Source organism: Apteryx rowi, unplaced genomic scaffold, assembly GCF_003343035.1.
Source record: "Apteryx rowi isolate R43461 unplaced genomic scaffold, aptRow1 scaffold_393, whole genome shotgun sequence".
Classification (NCBI taxonomy): Eukaryota; Metazoa; Chordata; class Aves; order Apterygiformes; family Apterygidae; genus Apteryx; species Apteryx rowi.
In genome coordinates this window covers 519883-537435 of record NW_020450452.1, presented here as the reverse complement: position 1 = coordinate 537435, position 17553 = coordinate 519883, and the positions used below count along the sequence as shown (strand labels likewise).

Here is a 17553-nt window from a genome sequence, read left to right as displayed (position 1 = left end):
GCGGCCCCGGCCCCGGCCCCGGTCCCGGCCCCGGCCCCGGTCCCGGTCCCGGCCCCGGCCCCGCTGGGTGCGAAGCGGCTCCGCTCTCCGTGGTGCGGGGGCTTTTTTTACTGAGACCGCCCGGTCGTCGAGGAGCCTGAGTTAATTCCTGCTGTGTTTTGTTTTAAGTAATTGCAGGAACGCAGTCTGTGTAATTTTTCACTGGGGTTTAGTTTCTTTGAAAAACTGTTTCGGTCTTCAATGTCACTTTGCATAAAAATTGGATAATTTAAAACGGTATTTAATATTAAAATCAATGCTGGAAGTAGCCAGATGGATTTTTTTTTTCAACAGAATGATGTGGCTGGTCCTTTTTTAAAGGTAAAAATAGTTCTTACTTGAATTTAAATGAGTAGAGCATCGTTATAAGTAGCATTAATTAAAATGYCCTTACTCAGTATAAAAATTATTCCTACTTCTCACTAAAAGTGTAATGAGTGTTTGATAAAACAGTCACTATATTCCTACTTCTCACTAAAAGTGTAATGAATGTTTGATAAAACAGTCACTAAGATCTCAGGGGTGTTTAACCAGCTCATCTGTTGCTGTAAATACATCAGATGGTGGTTTCATAGGTGGACAGGTATGAAACTATCTTCTTTACAGTTTTGATTTGCTTAAAGCAACCGCAGATAACTTTTTCTTTGCTCCTGTAAAACGTCTCTTATTTTTTTTAGGAAAAATGTAATCTTAAATATTTTTTTTTCTTTACAGGACCCTCCGATATGTTCCAGAAAACTCCCAAGACAAAATTATCACTGATGAAGATGTCTTTGCAACACTACTGAAAGTATTTAAAGCTCTATTCATGAATGACTTTAGTAGACAAACACATATCTTGGCCTTACTTCCTGAAATTAAATGCAAATATCTGGAACTAGTGACTGTTGAGCTGGAGAGATCAAAAGTAAATTCATGTCACCATCCAAGCAAACACGTATTTAGTCCAGAGGAGGTTCTGTTTAATACACTAGGATTCAGTATTACTCGAGACCGAAGTTCACTGGTTTCTGCTGGAACTGGAGTCTTTGTTACCAAAGGTTTTGTGCCAAAAGGGACCRTTGTGTCTATGTATCCTGGTAATGAAATTTTATTCTTATTTCTGACTAAGTGAGGTGTGTTTTCCAACCATCTAATTGTGTTGTCAAAGTTCCACACCAATTTTTATTTTACAGGTTGTATTTCTGTCATTCCTTAACAAAATCACAAGTTATGATGAATATTTCTGCGTATAAACTGACTAGAGTTATTTCCAAATAAGGAAAGCAATATTCTGGTGGGAGAAGGTTGTTTTGTTTTTTTAAAAACCTTTGAATACTCAAGGTGTGATTTTTAGCTGATTGAAAATTGATCCAGATTCCTTAAACAAGCGCACAGGAGTAATTTCACAGAGATGAAGAAAACAGTTTGATTCTTCAGGATTTCTCTTTTGGAGAAATGTTTGCAAAACTGGGGTTTTGAGGTCTCTGCACAGACTGACAGACAGACTACCAATATTTTCAGAGCACAGAAATACAGATTAGAGAATGAAAGTAAAACCCTTATTCAATGAAACTCTCTTCCATAAAGTATGTTTGGCAGATCAGTGCTTCTCTGTTCCTTCTCCTTATTTCTTGGAACTATATTTGCTTATATTGCTTAAACAGATTTGTAGTTCTGTCAGTATGGCCGAGCTGAAATGCCTTCCTTTTTCAGGAGTAGGAAGGAAACTGCTGGCTGGGGAAGGGACCCTGTGGAGATAACAGGTCTGTGCTGTCCTGCCTGTTGTTTGGCAGCGAGTGTAGCCTGCCAGCAGGGCCTTCTCCACCTAGCTCCTTGCAAGATTTCAACCCAGGTTTTCTGCAGAGGGTTGCTGAAGATGCAATGGGTGTGAGGGATGCCAGACTACAATGTCATGAAAAATTGCAAGCCAGCCTCCCCCTTTGACTTGTTAAGTCTGTGCTTTGAACCCAGGCCAGGACAAGTTAAATCCTGTCCAGGTATTTGGGGCATGTTCTGCTGAAATGATTTGCCTGTTCTCCTCATTTTGGCATTTTCCCTCTCTTGTATCAGGCAAAACCTCTGATTTGGAGGGGGAAGAGGGGGGAGCGGGAGGATCTTTGCTGTGTGAGAGAACACTTTGAAAAGTGCACACAGACAGTAGTAATAAAGAAGCAAAAAGTTTTCTCCTACCCACTCTGTCTCCTTTGGGTAAACCGATTCTGACAGTTTAACTTATTTTCTTCTGAAATAATCATATCTGTCTTGCAACAGGTACAGTGTACAGAAAGTATGAACCCATCTTTTTCCAGTCCCTTGGCAATCCCTTTATTTTTAGGTGCATAGATGGTGTTCTTATTGATGGGAATGACAAAGGACTATCTAGAGCAGTGTACAGGTAAGTGCTCAAAAGAAACAAGGGAATGTCACTCAACTGATATTTTAAAAGGTGGTACTAATAATGCTGTCTGACCCTAAGTCGAGATATATTTCTGTGACTATCTGTGACTATTTCTATGTGTCTTATATTGTAATACAAACAGCACAGCACTTCTGTCTCCATCTGTAAAGAAAACAGGATGTCTCTTGATGAAAACCAATGCACAGAGACTGTCTCTTGTAGAAAAAAAATAGTTTTAATAGGAGTGGGATGTAACATACCATTTTCAAAATATTTCTGAACTTTTTAATCAAGTCTGCTTGGTGGATGGAAAAAGAAGCCTTTGTATGGGCTTACTAACACCTAAAGGGTCAATCTGGCAACTCCAGCACTGGTCTAGAAATAAACAGCACATCATATGGGAGCAGTAAGCTTTCACAGCAAGCCTAAGGCTGCCATGTACTTGGCTGTTCTAGCTCCCATTGAAGTGTAATGTGTAGTGTGCAAATGTAACAACTAAAATCTTATGAATAAAAAGTAAAAAGGGTAATAAGGGCCTACTTGTACCTGGTTTGAACTCTGGGTATGAATTTGAAATTGGTATTGCAATGAGCCTTCACACCTCTAGAGGTGAACAAGATGTGTTGACAGTTCTGTAATGGTAATGTTTGATATAGATTTCTGATGTTGTCCATGGCGTTTTCATGCTGGCTCCTCCACTAGAGTCAGATAGAAACCACACACTCATGAARGGTTTTAGTGTATTTTTTAAAGTATCAGTAATATCTTTTTCAAGTATGATTGTATCTGTCAAGTGGATTGGACAGCTATAACTTTACCCAGCTACCATGGCTATTTCTACAGGTAGAAGTACAGATCACCTGTCAAGGGAAGGAATTCAAGTTAATACTGTGGGTCATTCCAGGTCTTGCAGCAGAAGAGATCAACTTGGCCCATTTCAAATGAGTGATGTGAGCTGGCTCACGGCTGCCTTGCAAAACCCACTGGCAGTGGGACAGTATGTTAACAACTGCTCATATGGTAAGTTGCCAGGTAGATTTTTCCAGACTTGAGTTTGACTTTATGGGTGTAAATTACTTTGGGAGTGGGATGGAGAGTCAGAAACTGATGTTGGGGGACAAAACTGCTGTTTGGCTGTTTAAAAAAAATTAAACACTGTTATGGGATAAAGAATTTCTGTRCCTGTTACAACAGTTGGGTGGTAGAATCCTTCAGTGCAACAGTTCTTCAAGTATCCTTGTGTTTTTCTCACTGAGTCCCCGAGATGTCACCCTGCTGGTCTGCAGAATGAGAAGGACTCATCCCAAAATGTGAGACAGTGGGAAAGGATATCTAGGGAAGGACTGAGGTGGTCCACAGAGTTGCAGTATTGTTCTTGTAGACTTCTTGAGAAAACCATATGCAAAAGAACGTGTACACTGCTAAGTTTGGATTATAATACTTTTTAGACTTCCTTAAGAAATAAACAATGTCCGCACAAAATCTAGGAAACTGTTGTTTTGGCATAGCTGTGGGACATGAAGAGAGGAACTATTTATTTCTTCCTCCTCAGAAAATGTGTTGCTCCTGAGGTTTGGGGGAGTAAGTGGCTCAGGGGTATGGCTGTGAAATACTGAAAGTTTAATGGCTACCAAACCTAGCCTGTAAGCGGCTTGCAGAGCCTATATTACACTCATAATATCCTGCCTCAGTATAGCATCAGGGAAGGCAGCTGGAATACTGAACCAGGTACTGACAGGAATGGAGACAAAGCTCTGTCCCATGTAACTGTTTCTTCCCAATCCAAAGTCTGTGTAAAGAAAACTCCCCTGTCCCTGCTGGACAGATGGTGCTTTTCTCCCTGGCTGTCTTTACAACACCTTTTGCCACCATGAAAATTGACACCAGGATAACTATTTTAACTATTTTTTTTAACTTACAAGCAGACTTACAAGTAACTTCAGCATGGTTTTCAGGCCTGGTGAAGCAGGTGCTACTTTTGCAGCAGTACATTTGATCTTTTTACACATCTCTAAACCCTATCTAAGAAATTCTTAGTATCATAGAGTCATTTTTTTTCTTATTCCTAGAAAAAGCAGCCAATGTCTGTTATCAGGAGTTTGATGTGCCAGGATCTTTTCCAGTAGAACTGAAACAGTATCTTCCAAACATCGTCTACAGCCACGACATACAGAGGTTAGCAGTGAATCAAAGAGTTCATAGATTTGTGTGGTAAAAAGTGTCCTGTAGGTGAAGACCAACATGGTTGAATAGGAAAGTTTTCCCATATAAAGATGAGTTACCTGAAAGTGTGCATATGTAAGGAAAAGTCTTAGCTCTTTGAGTAGACCCATTTTAAGCAAATTACAGGACTCCCTATTTCTTTTTGTTCCTTTTTTTCTACAGCTTCACAAATGATATCTGCATAGCTCAGAAGACAGTTCTACAAGCCATGGTTGCACTACAGTGTGATTTATGAATCCTATAAATCAGTACTTATATTTTGCTTCTATTACCATAATAATGTTTTTCAGTATATATTTCAAATGGAGATAGCTTCTAGCTGCTCATTTTGATATTGATATTTACAGTTCTAATAACTTTGGTAATCTAATTTATCAATCTTTTTCTCTCTTGTAAAAAAGCTTGTAGTCCTTGCTAATCTTTTTGTTTGATTTGTTTCAAAGTGGGGGAGTACTACATTTCTGAATAGTGGGGACTGTGTAGGGTGATGGTGTTCTTCACTTTCACATCCAGCATCATCAGAAGAATGTACCCTCCTCCCTAGATCACATCTTTCAGCTTTAGGACATGCTCATTTATTTATGAAACTTGAAGAGGAAGGTATTCCTAAAACAGTCATAAGAAAACTTTGCCAGACACCGATGTTAGCATAGGATTTAGCATAGGGATAAGTCACCCCTCATTGTACATTACAGCAGGAGACTGATTTCAGTTCAGAGTTGTCTTTCTGGATGTTGTTGGGCTAAGAGTTGGTTCAGCCAACCAGCACCTGTGAGTAGGCATGTTTAGAAGAATGGTTTCTGCTCCATTAACCTTGCTGTAGCCTCTTACCCTGTCTGTATTAGTGTCTTTTTCCCATGTCTTGACTAGTCCATTTCATTTCTGAATAGTTGTATGAGTGGAAACATTATCTGCCCATACACATGTGGGCTGTGCTTTTTTTGGTAACAATACCATTTTTGCTTATATTTGCAATCTCTATTTCACCATCGTTTTCACAGGCTGCCTGGCCTGCCTTACACGTTACTCTAAATAATCTAGACGGAGCCATTGTTTTAGCTCCTTGCTATGAGGAATTTAAGAAACTAAAAATGAAATCTGATTGCTCACTTTCCCATGTTTTGCTTTTCTTTTTCTTTTCTGCAGCTGCCTGAGGTGTGTCGTACTTGTTACTCTCAGAGACATCAAGCAAGGAGAGGAACTTTTTTCCAATTACTTCACTGTTGTCAATTAATACTTTGAGGGACTGAAGAAATCTGTTTTATTAGAATAAATTAACTGTGTATGTACTTCAAGCTTCATGAGCATCTTTGTATAATGGAGAGCTGTGCTTTGCCATTTAGAAAGTGAGCTGGAGGCTTGTATTTCTCTGAAAATACTCCATGTTTGATGGAGAGGTGAAGGTTTAAGCTGTTTACGTCCTTAGGTTCTCAGCTGCCTAGTATTATTTAAAGTTTATTGGTTTTCAGCTGTCCATACAATAGCTCATAAAATTAAAATGTAAGTTCTAGACATGTCATTTCATCTTCTAGTTTGTTTAGTTGTCCATAACTGTGACTCAGTTTTAATCTTTTGCCATTTCATTCTCATGCTTACAATGGACATAATTTGTAAAGATTGCCTCCCTCTAGTTAAGTATTCCTCAGATGATCTTCAGCATTTTATGATAATTGTTAGTTCCTGTTTGGTTTTCCTTGGAGTTGGTTCCATTCCCTTTGGTATCTTCTGTCTTTTAGAAAGTATTTCAATGTACCCAGTTGTCCAAATCTTGTATGAAGCCTTTTGGAAGAGTGTCAGTATGCACTTCTGATGTGCCTGCATGGTGCACTGTCGCAAACAAGCTGACTTAAGCCACTGACTTTAGCTATCCTATTTTAGGGCAGGAGGAAGGACTATATGATATCCTGAGGTCCCTTCCAACCCTAATTTCTGTGGTTCAGTTAAAGTTTCCTGGCATGTGTCATCTTTCATAGCTTTTATTCTCAGAGAGGGAGAACTTCGTGTTACAGAGTAACTAGAGGAAGTGATGCCAAACAAATGTGTTACATATTTTTTAATGAGTTACTGGCATAAGCAGAGCCAGCCATTCCCACATTAATTCTGGATGCTGTCTGCAAACTGTTTTCACAAAGTGAACAAGAGACAGCTTGTCAATCTTTGGGTCAGGCTAAACAGCTTTCTTGGGAAAGAAAAATAACCCACGTCTTTGCTGCAGAAGTCCAGGCAAGCTTCTGAATGGATTTGAGGTTGGCATAAGCTCATAAGAAAAGAGTAATGGGAAATGGTTTGTCCTAACCAAACTGGTGGTGACCAGGGAGGTAAGGGGGCTTTAGCTACAGAAGCAGCCAGTCTCCTTTGCAGAAGACAAAGCTTTTCAGCACCTTTATTGGTCTACTTCCACACCTGCAACTTGTCTTTCATATTCATCTGGAAGTCCTCAGCCAGAGAAGGCCAGCTCTTTCAGGGAAATTTGAACAGCAGAGCTATGGCACCCTGGTGCGGGGCTCAGCAAAGGCTGTACAAGCTTTATGAGGATGCTGGGGACACTTCTAGTGACAGTCCTTATTGTGTTTCACCACCTGCTCTGATATGTTATCACAGTGATCTCCAATCCACTAAAGAGGACACCAGTCCTCCACCACTCGGAAGGTCCCTTCTCTCCAGAGCCTTTTCCCCCTAGCCCCTTCTGGGAGGAAGTTATTGGGCATCTCTTGGTCTCTGAAGGGAAAACTGGTTGTCAGGGTGCCTGCAGTGTTGCTTAGCTCAAGGAGGTAACAAAGCAATAAAAGTTACTGCGGCTTTTGTTTTGCTTGTATATTGGTCAAGGTTTATGGGTAGGTGGGGAATACTAGTTTCAGCATGTGAGAAAAGGACAGTGCTATTGTCATTCCTCTAGGCTGAGATGCTGTCGTGCAAAGGCATGGATTGCTATAGCTGTCTGCCTTATACACTTATTAATCATTTTTAAGTGACCAGATTTGAAAGTATACTCCTGTCTGACAACTGTGGTACCTACATTTACAACTAATTTATTAAGAATGGTTTGCTTTACGGCAGTTGTGCTCTCTTGGATGTGAATGCTGCACAATAGTGGAGAACTGCTGAAATGCAGGCTGCATATCGCTAACAAGACACATGGGACTGGTTTCTCCTTGCTGAAATACTGAAGCCCTACAGCCTGCCTTAGGGGCTGATCCAACATGAAGGAAAGCAAAATCTGGCCTACAACTGGCAACAGCAATTGATTTTTGTCTGCTGATGGCTATAGAAGGCCAAACGCTGGTAGGTGGAAGAGATGCAATCAGGTGGTACTTCCAAACTGCAGTCCCAATGTCATGCTGCTTCTTCAGAAGAAAGAACAATAAAGAAAGTATCTGTCTTGAAAGGTGATTTGCCTGAGAATTTTCATTGTAATTCCCTAAAAATGCAGACTAACTGAGCTAATTCTAGCTCTATATGCCTGTGCACTTAATGGTAGACAAGGGAAAGAGAGCTACTGGGATGAGTCCAGCAAAGGGCTACTAAGATGATGGAGCAACTGGAGCATCTCTCTTATGAGGAAAGGCTGAGAGAGCTGGGCCTGTTCAGCCTGGAGAAGAGAAGGCTGAGAGGGGATCTTATCAATGTGTACAAGTATCTGAAGGGAGGGTGTYGAGAGGATGGGGCCAGACTCTTCTCAGTGGTGCCCAGCAATAGGATGACAGGCAACAGGCACAAACTGAAACACAGGAAGCTCCATCTGAACATGAGGAAAAACCTCTTCGCTGTGAGGGTGACAGAGCACTGGAACAGGTTGCCCAGAGAGGTTGTGGAGTCTCCATCCTTAGACATACTCAAAAGCCATTTGGACAGGGTCCTGGACAGCCTGTTCTAGGTGACCCTGCTTGAGCAGGAGGTTTGGACTAGATAATCTCCAGAGGTCCCTTCCAACCTCAACTGTTCTGTGATTCTGTGGATGTTCCAGTGGAGGAATCTGTTTTATTTGAGATTGTTTTTGATCACTTGTTGGCATCATGATCCTGTTCGTTTCATCTGTCTTCAGTTAGTACTATCAATCAGAAGGATAGAATGGTAAGCACTCTCTTTTGGTTTTGCCACCTTTTCTGTTGGGAAGAAGAAACCAATTTCTGAAGAGGTTTTGTTATGTTTGTAGTTTTTTTAAGCAGTTAGTTACTTCAATGTGTGGAGAGGATCTTCATCTGGCCAGTCTAAATGTCGTCTTTTTTGATTTAGATTTCCTCCTTAGGAAGGAAGGAAGGAAGGAAGGAAGTGATTAGGATAGGACTTTAGAATAAATAAGATGATTGCATCAAGAGATACCCAGCTGGTCTCATCAGTCTCTTCTGAAGAAAATTGGTCTGTGAGGCCCTAACTTTTGACTGGCTGCTTAGCTCACAAAAGGCAAAGGTGGTAGTAACAAACAGTGGACTGTAATTCTCCAGGAGGCAAGTTGTTAACTGGAATCCCTGTTGATTCAAGATGGAAAAATAACAGAGGTGCTTGAAGAATCAAGAGGTGAGCTAACAAACCCAGCAAGAGTGCTAGAGATTTCCTGGCAAGAACTGAGAGATGACCTGTCTCAGTAAGAGAGGGGAGTTTCTGCTGTAGGAAGGAGCTGCAAAGTGTTGGCACAAGAAWTGGAAACCTAGTTATAAAAAGCAAATCCTAATCAAGCTAGTGAAGTCAGTGAAGGGACTGGCAGCATGACTGTCCTGTACCAAAAGGTTTACTGTAGAACAGAGGAGACAGACAACTTTTTGGCTGGTCTGCTAACCCTGATGAGGCACAGGGTGTACTGAGTCTGAAAGGGAACCCCAAAGGTCCCCAAATTCAGCCCCCTTTGCGGTGGGTCACAGCAGCCAAGGAGCTCGCACAAGGTTATGAGTTTCCAATATTTGTAAGCCCACTTGTAGCCTGCTTAGGTGCAGAGAGAAAATGGCAGTTGACAAAGTGAGGAGAGTAGGGAACAAATGTGAAAGAGGGGCAGTTTAGTTAAATGCTGGCACTAGCAGAATTGCCTACAGAAAAGATGATAGTTTAAGACAAGCCAGAGCAGTACACTGGTGTCTGGTGGAAGTACCTCAGGCAGCTGGGAAAAAGAAGGGGAGCTGCSCCTTAGAGCCCTATGGAGAGGAGAKCCAAAGCATGGAAGTACAGCTCAGCCCAGTATTAGTATTATTTTATCTGGGTTGAAAAAATGCTCATAGGATTTTTGATCTCTAGTGTACAGCCATGAGTATGATTTAGAGTAACTGGACATGAAAAAAACCTTTGTCAGTTTTCCTGGCTTAGCCCACTCATGTTTCAAATCCCTGTCTGAGTGGGACCATATGGGGAGAAACCATGATGAGAGCTCATTGTGGAGGACTAGGCTGGGAGGCAATTGCTTGCAGCTCAGAGGCCACCTTTCTTATGAGATTCATTCTTAACCCTGCTGAAACATCACCACTGCACGTGTCAGTGGAGCGTGTGTGAGCAAGGCAAACCATGTCCCACTGCTTTAGATGCAGGGGTACCGAGAATCAGTTTGGCAGGCACTGGAAAAAAATCGGTTGTGCTACTCAAGGATGTATATGTACATATATATATATATATATATATATATAATATATGTGTATATAATATAACTGGCACTTGTGTAGGCACTGAGGCTACAGTTCCCCAGGTACCTGAGCAACTCCCATGGCTCCAGCACTGAGAGGGGAAAGTGTATGTGGATGTGGGTAAATGCTATTACACTTATCCTTCTCTCCTCCTCCTTGCTCTCAAAGCCATCATGTCTTCCCGCATGACTGTTCATCAGACCCTATGGTGAGCTGGTCTAACTTGCCAGCATGGTAACAAACAGCAACAAAAATCCAAACTTTTTTTCTTGTTTTATTTTCTGCTGTTTCAAGTGAGTTGAAACAGCTCATAGAGGGGTCAGAAAGAGCAAGCAAGTAAGTCTATAGTTGGTGGCCAAGAGTTGCTAGTTTGACTCACTGTATCCTGTGAGGCCATTCCTCAGGATGCTTTCAGTAGTTACCCGACAGCTCCCAGCTGCCTGTGGGTAGCTGTGCTCCTTGGCCCCATGTTCCTTCCCTATGCTAGCTCTGGAGCTCACCTGACTGCACAGCCAATTCAATAACCACACCAAAAGCAAGTTATTTTTTTTCTGCCGAGTTAATACATTGAATCAAATCTGTTTGCACAGTAGTCAGACGTGCTAGAACTGAGGCAAAGGAGGGTGTGGGGATAAGGACCAGCTACAGGGGAAGACGACCAACACACCAGGGCAGGAAGAGGCCCAAGACTTCAGCATAGCACCAAGGTACCAGGAGAGCATGTTTTTGGTGAGGCACCCTGGCTTCCTTCCATATTAGCAGGCCAAGATTTGCTGGAAACTCTACATTACTTTTCAATTACTTTTTTGCTTCAGAGGAGAAAAATTCCAGGAAAGTAGTAAGAACTGAAGTTGAGGTATCTATCTAGTCTTTGCCTTCTCTCATTTTGCATTTGAGTTTGGACACAACTCAGACTGACACACAGATTAGCTAAGTACCATATAGACTTCAGAGGCTGAGAACCTTTCCAGCGGCAGAAGTGATTATGTCCTGAGATTATTTTAATGGGAATATAGGTGGTTAAGTAACTATTGAGTGGGTGTTTGACACTTTGAATTACAGATACTAAAACCATTTAAAGCCTGTAACATCAAATGACTAACCATTAGTTGTCTCAAAACAAGAAAGGACTAGATGGGGTTGGTCATTACAGTTTGTTTTGTTTTACCCCTCTCTGCCCCAGCATTTAACTTTGATCTTTACACTCAACCACTAGAAGAAGTGAGGTACTGCTTGTAAGCAGTTTTGGATAAGTAGTTTCTTTTTGCTTGTTATAGCAACTATCAGTAAAAAAAAAAAGAAAAGAAAAAAGACCCCCCCACACACCTCTATCTGTCCTAGCTCCTGGAGGAGGGGAAGTTTTCTCAAACTACTTGACAAATTACTTCTTTTGCTATTCAGATTTATATCACCTTGCACTAAGCAAACTAATTAAAAAAATAAATCCTTTCTTTACCTGAAGCTTTGTTGTGCTTGCGATTGCACAAGGACATTGGGCCTAGGCAGTTGCACTGCTAATTCTTTGACAGAATTGGTATTTAAGTTCTTGGACCCTGAAAAGCACTGTATTACTTCTAATATTTAGTATCTATTTTCTTGATGGAAAGCAAACATAGGCAAAGAAGCTCTTAGTATTTCAAATATTCTAGCTAAAGGCTGAGCACAGTAGAACTTTTCGTATCCACACCTATAATCTAGCCTGATGTGTGGACTTAAACTGATTTAAGGATTTGGGCAAGTTTTCTTCCACAAAGAAATTGAAGCGTACCCTCCCTCAGCTTACCACGTGGCTTGAATACTGGGTTATACTGCAGTGATTAGTTACTCTGAAGCTACTTTTAAGCCTCATCTAAGCCCTTGCTACTGCTTAAACCACAGTGTTTGAGGGAAATCATTACTATCTACATACATACCTTCTACATTTTCACTCTTCCCTCTGTAACCTTAGGAAGAACGGTAGTGTGCAGTTTAGTGTTCTCTGGAGCATCTTAAAATGTGTTCAGTTACTGCTAAATAATTCTGAAAATGAAGCAGTAAACATGATGCAGATGCATGAAAAGCTTCACAAGTGAAGAAAGGTTTCCAGACATTTATTTCTGGAACTGTACACCAGGTATTAAAGTACAACCAATACAAAATAATGCTCAAAAAAATCAGTGTTTATGTACAAATATTAAAACCAATGCAACAATAGCGACTTCCTCTTGAACATCTGATACTAAAACCTGTTCCGATTGTCACTAAGTCTGTTGTTATGCACAGGGTACTTACTTTGAACTGAGAATAACTGGAATCTCTGTTTTATTAAGAGGACTATAACCATACCTACTGTATTTTACAACTGACAGTATTTTCCTTCTTTCAATGAAAAATAGGAGTAAAAAAAATAGTAACCTTGTCATTATTTTATAAATTACTGTATTTAGTTTCCCCGTCCGTAGACAATGTGCTTGTAATGCTGGGCAAAATAGTGTCCCTGTTGGTCAGTTTATCCATTAGTTTACATTCAAAGCTGAAATACTCACTAGAGACTTTGGTTAAATTAAGTAGTATCACTATGTTCTATTGGATCTGACGTTTTCATACATTTTTGACTCTCAGTTTTAAAACTTAAAAACAGGAAACAATTGCACAATTCATTGACCTAATTGTACACAATTTAGTATTCCTCAAACAGTATTGTACATCCTTCAAGTAAATTCAGCAGTTTGACCATGACAAGAGGAAAACTAAACATTTAAAAATCTAGCATGAGAAGATGATGTATGACTAACAAAAGTAAAAGTATTGCTATAATCACAGCACCAGTTACACTTCTAAATGAATCAGCTATCCTCTTCAGATTCCCTGTACATAAAAAGGATACATTTACCAACACTGCAATTGCCCATTAYGGATTTTTGGTTTGTTTGTATGAAGAAAAAGTGTGGCAAAGGACAAAGAATTCATCACAGTTTGTTATAAGAATTGTGCTTCACCATCTAAGAACCAAAGCAATATTTCTTCATATGGTTACGATTCAGTTATCTTCATGCTGACTTTCAAAACGCAATTCTTTTAATAAACAGTAACAAGTTCTCCATTTAAATGTTTAAACTGAGAGAAAAATAAGTAAGTCCAGCTTTTAAAAGAAAAATTTCAATAAATAGCTATTTTACATGGATAAAGTCATAGTGGTACAAATTTATGAATGTCACATCAAGCATGCACAAAAATGTTACTATACACAGAAGTAGTCAGAAAATATTGAAATAGATATCTAAAAAGATATGAAGAATTTACATATTTACAAAATCTTGCAAATTATTGCCTCATTTTAACAAGGAATTAAAAGTAAACGATACCAGCTAGTCAGCCAACAGGCTAAATAAGATCAGCATTTAAAAATCTATTAGACTAGCCGGAATTCATTTTTCTCTCATATCATTTTCTGAATTTTGGTCAAAAGTCTTTATTAAATAACTAAAGTGTCCATTCAACTTGCTGACAACCCAAACCTTAGACAAGTCTCTGTCTACATTAAGATACCAGCAATGCATAGATAAACTGAATATATTACTGCATCAGCTAATGAGAATGGGCATGTTCATTTAAGTGCAACTGGTATAAGCATTCAGTCATCTTTGTATAATGAATTTTTATACAGACCAGCCACTCACTGTAAACCCATAGTTAAACTTGAATGTATAACAATGAAAGATTATGGCCAGTATTTTACAAAATTACAGAAAATGTGTTGATTCATAAACAAAAGAAACAAGGTACAAAGTTCAGCACAAAACACAGCAACAAGAAGCTGACAACTTGGCTAAAAATGTCAGAGTACAACACAGGGCCAAGGCTACCTGTTATTTACTGTGTACTTATTAGAATCACATACTTCAGATGTATAAGTTAAGAATTGATTACACAATTACCTCTACTTTTGTCCACTGCGCTAAACTATTTTTTTTAATATGGTAAATGTGCTATTGCGTAAACACTTCAAAGCAATCTTCATTACAATGCTTTAAAGAAAACTCCATATGCTGCATCCAAAACTCAGGATGTCAATGCAGTTCACAGTATGCATAATAAATACCCTCTTCCCTTTCAAATATTAAAGTCACTACTTTCTAATTACTCAGCATAACCTTGAAGCAAGTACTACAAATATCAACAATGGAGTCAAACTTAGTCATTTAGTTAATGAAACAAGTTAGTGGCAATTAGATTTGTGATATGAACAGTGCAAAGAAAAGTGTGGAGGGAAAGGCGTAACCCTACTGAAATAAATTGCAGTTTCTTACTAAAAAACCCTGAAAGTTGTACGCTACAAGAACCTATTACAAGCCAATACTATGTTTGGTTTGACACTTCCAGAAGAATTAGAACAATCTTTTTCAAGACAGAAACTTTGTGGATGGCTAAATTGCACTCAGTGTTCAGAATAAAAATTTACCAAAGTTAAAGTTACTTTAATGGGAAATATTTTTACTCTTGTCATTTCCTATTTGACCAGGGTAGTGAAGTGCCATTTTTGAGTCACTGACTTGCCAAAACAAGCAAATGCAATCCACACTACAGAAAAAACTTTCAAATATATACTTCAAGGTTCTACTACTTCTATCTAAACTAGATAGTCCCTCAAAACTGTAACACTTTGAACTGCAGTGCTCCAAACAATTTAAGATGTCTTCCAAAATGTAAACCATTTAGTGGTAAATCCTAAGCTGTGCAGACTGTAGTTTTATACAACATCAGCTGCCTTAGGAAAAGTTAAGTTACACGATTACATTACTCTTCAAAGTTGTGGACAAACCCATCAGAATACAATAGGCTAAAATGCATCTGTTTAAGCCAGTAAGTTTAAAGTACACAGACACCTCTGGCAGTAATAATTACTTCTGTGTAAGGTAGCCATGGCCTATAATTTTGCAACAGCATCCAAGTGTAGGTCTTCATACTTTACTCGTTTTAAGTCCCTTGTGCTAGCTTCCACCAAGATGAACTTGCTGTTTTGTAAACTGAAGTGCTCTAGTTTAGTATCACATGAGAGAAGGTTCCATTTAAAAAAACATCCTTGTATGTTTGTGCAGTTTAAATTAAAGAAACCCATCCCTGCCTTTATTTAAAAAAAAAAAAAAATGCTACATTGAGCAGGGATCAGGATTGGTACCTGTAAACATTGTTATTCCACTGCATCTGTTACGGCAAAAGTAACTTAGACTAAAAAGCCACTCCAATCAGTTCAGAACTTCTGTGCTGGTTTTGAAATGGTGGCCTCTGTCTACAGGCTTTAAAAAAAATTGAAGCAGAGCTTAAAGCTGCATCACAGAGTTCTCTTAGTCCAAACTCTGCCGAACATCATACGACATTTCCACATTTATGGACTGAAAAAAGAAATTACTCTTGATAAATCAAGATATAGTTCTATACATACAAAGACATCACTGATGTCATAAAGTTCAAACTTCCAGTGAAAGACTAAGCAAACTTGATAGCTCCCATCAAGTTTACTACTACTGCATAAAGTACCCACTGTTTGTTTAGTTCTCCGCAGAGTCATTCTGAGTGAAGGGCGGTATGTTGGTGTAGAGTGTGGGTGTTGATAAAACCATTTGTCTCATTTGCAGATAGACTGCTGAAGTCAGCCACTGAGACAGCCATTTTGGCACTGGTAATATGATGTGTGTGGTTCTCGAAGTCCACACCAAGGTTATTTACAGAGACATCATTCATGAAAGATTCTGGGACAGCAATTCCCATTTTCAATCTCTTTGCAGGTCTTTCTGACTCCTCACTGCACATGTTCATTGGGTTAAGCTCCGAATGATAAAAGCCAGTCTCAAATAAATTAAAACAATCACTTTCACCATTGCTTGGCAAGTTAAGCAATTCTTCTGTTCCAACAGGCACATGATTAACTGGTGCTCGGGGTAAGCTGTCCATAGGAGGAAAGGCATCATCCAGGCAGTTGACATCAGAAGTGTGGCAGACTGTAGCTACACTATTGGTCAATGCTGGAAAAAAGATGAACACAAATGTAAATAAAAGTGACTTATATAGTTACAACAAAAAGATATCACCTTACACTTAATTTTTTTTCTTGATTTACCTGTCAACTCATTGGCAGTGATAGAGTTCAGAATGCTTAGCTGCTGATCAGGGATGGACTCTGTTCTATTATTAGACGTTAAGGTTGAAGAGTGTACTGCTCCACCAAGCGCTTCTGCTTCATCTACCAAGCGATCCATGTAGTCCCTAGAAGAACATTACATTTATAATGGGTTGTTTAACATGAAAATAAGGCCTAAAATGAAGATGGATTTGAGTTGCCACTGCCATTGCAGCATTACACTGCAACGCTGGGAAGAGAAACATGATCTTCTACATTCACAATTTACAACAGGAAACATATATTCCAAAAACTTTATACTTACGTAACTCCTGGATGATGGTTGTATCTCTTCTTTCCAAATCTTGTTTGCTGAGCAAAGTAATCATAACGTTCTGACTTTTTCCACATGTAGTAAAAAGCCACACACTCAGCAACTGTTCTGGTTCTTACCTAAAGGAAGCAAGAAGAATGGACAAAAGAAATGCAAAGACTTATGTTTTGTCATCTCCCCATTCCCCATATTCCTAGAATATTGTTAATTTTACTATTCTAGGATCTGGAAAAAGCCAATTCAGTTATGGATTTTAAAGAGATCTACAGTTTCAAGTATGTATTACATCTGTTATACTGTACTAACTTCAGTCTTATGTAAAAAATAGATTAAAACCATATCTACACATGAAGCATTTCAACTCACAAGCTACATAATTTTATACTACACAACAGACACTCTCTTAAGAAGGAAGAAATTCGGCAAATCAATAACCTAAGAGAAATAAAGCAAGAAAGACTTTAGGCACTTTTTCTTTTGGTAAAGTTAGGAACTGCTGAAGCTTTGACAACAAATGTGCACAACAGTAAATGATCTGAACAACAAAACAAAATTGTAGTCTTCTGAGCAGGTATAATTTAATCTACATTAACCATTTGTTTCTTACCCCAAAATGGAGATTGCTATGCAAAGTCAGATTCTTAGAGAACAAACCATTACTACGTCACAGAATCACAGAATCGCTGAGGTTGGAAGGGACCTCTGGAGATCATCTAGTCCAACCCCCCTGCTCAAGCAGGGTCACCTAGAGCACATTGCACAGGATTGCATCCAGGCGCGTTTTGAATATCTCCAGAGAAGGAGACTCCACCACCTCTCGGGGCAACCTGTTCCAGTGCTCTGTCACCCTCACAGTAGAGAAGTTTTTCCTCATGTT

The 17553-nt window shown here is 39.4% G+C and overlaps 2 protein-coding genes across 5 annotated transcripts in view; one reads left to right on the top strand and one right to left on the bottom strand.

The window, feature by feature from the left end:
• The first annotated feature begins 72 nt into the window (after positions 1 to 72).
• On the top strand, positions 73 to 7004 carry SETD9 (SET domain containing 9). Of its 2 annotated transcripts, none has more exons than XM_026074644.1 (6): positions 73 to 360; positions 754 to 1118; positions 2293 to 2416; positions 3324 to 3439; positions 4489 to 4594; positions 4805 to 5779. In XM_026074644.1, exons 2-6 carry the CDS (start codon positions 848 to 850, stop codon positions 4875 to 4877), a joined length of 690 nt encoding a protein of 229 aa, XP_025930429.1. In that variant the 5' UTR covers positions 73 to 360; positions 754 to 847; the 3' UTR covers positions 4878 to 5779. The 2 variants fall into 2 exon arrangements, with proteins under 2 accessions (XP_025930429.1, XP_025930428.1); XM_026074643.1 differs by lacking the exon at positions 4805 to 5779 and adding an exon at positions 5789 to 7004 and having other exon boundaries at positions 86 to 360.
• Positions 7005 to 12318: 5314 nt separating this feature from the next.
• The window catches only part of MIER3 (MIER family member 3), a 21496-nt gene continuing 16261 nt past the window's right edge, over positions 12319 to 17553 (bottom strand). For all 3 annotated transcript variants that reach the window (XM_026074637.1, XM_026074638.1, XM_026074639.1), the window contains 3 exons: positions 16668 to 16795; positions 16343 to 16488; positions 12319 to 16247 (listed from right to left, as the gene is read on the bottom strand). In XM_026074637.1, coding sequence (XP_025930422.1) covers positions 15790 to 16247; positions 16343 to 16488; positions 16668 to 16795 — 732 coding nt within the window. In that variant the 3' untranslated portion in view covers positions 12319 to 15789. The remainder of the gene's footprint in view (positions 16248 to 16342; positions 16489 to 16667; positions 16796 to 17553) is intronic.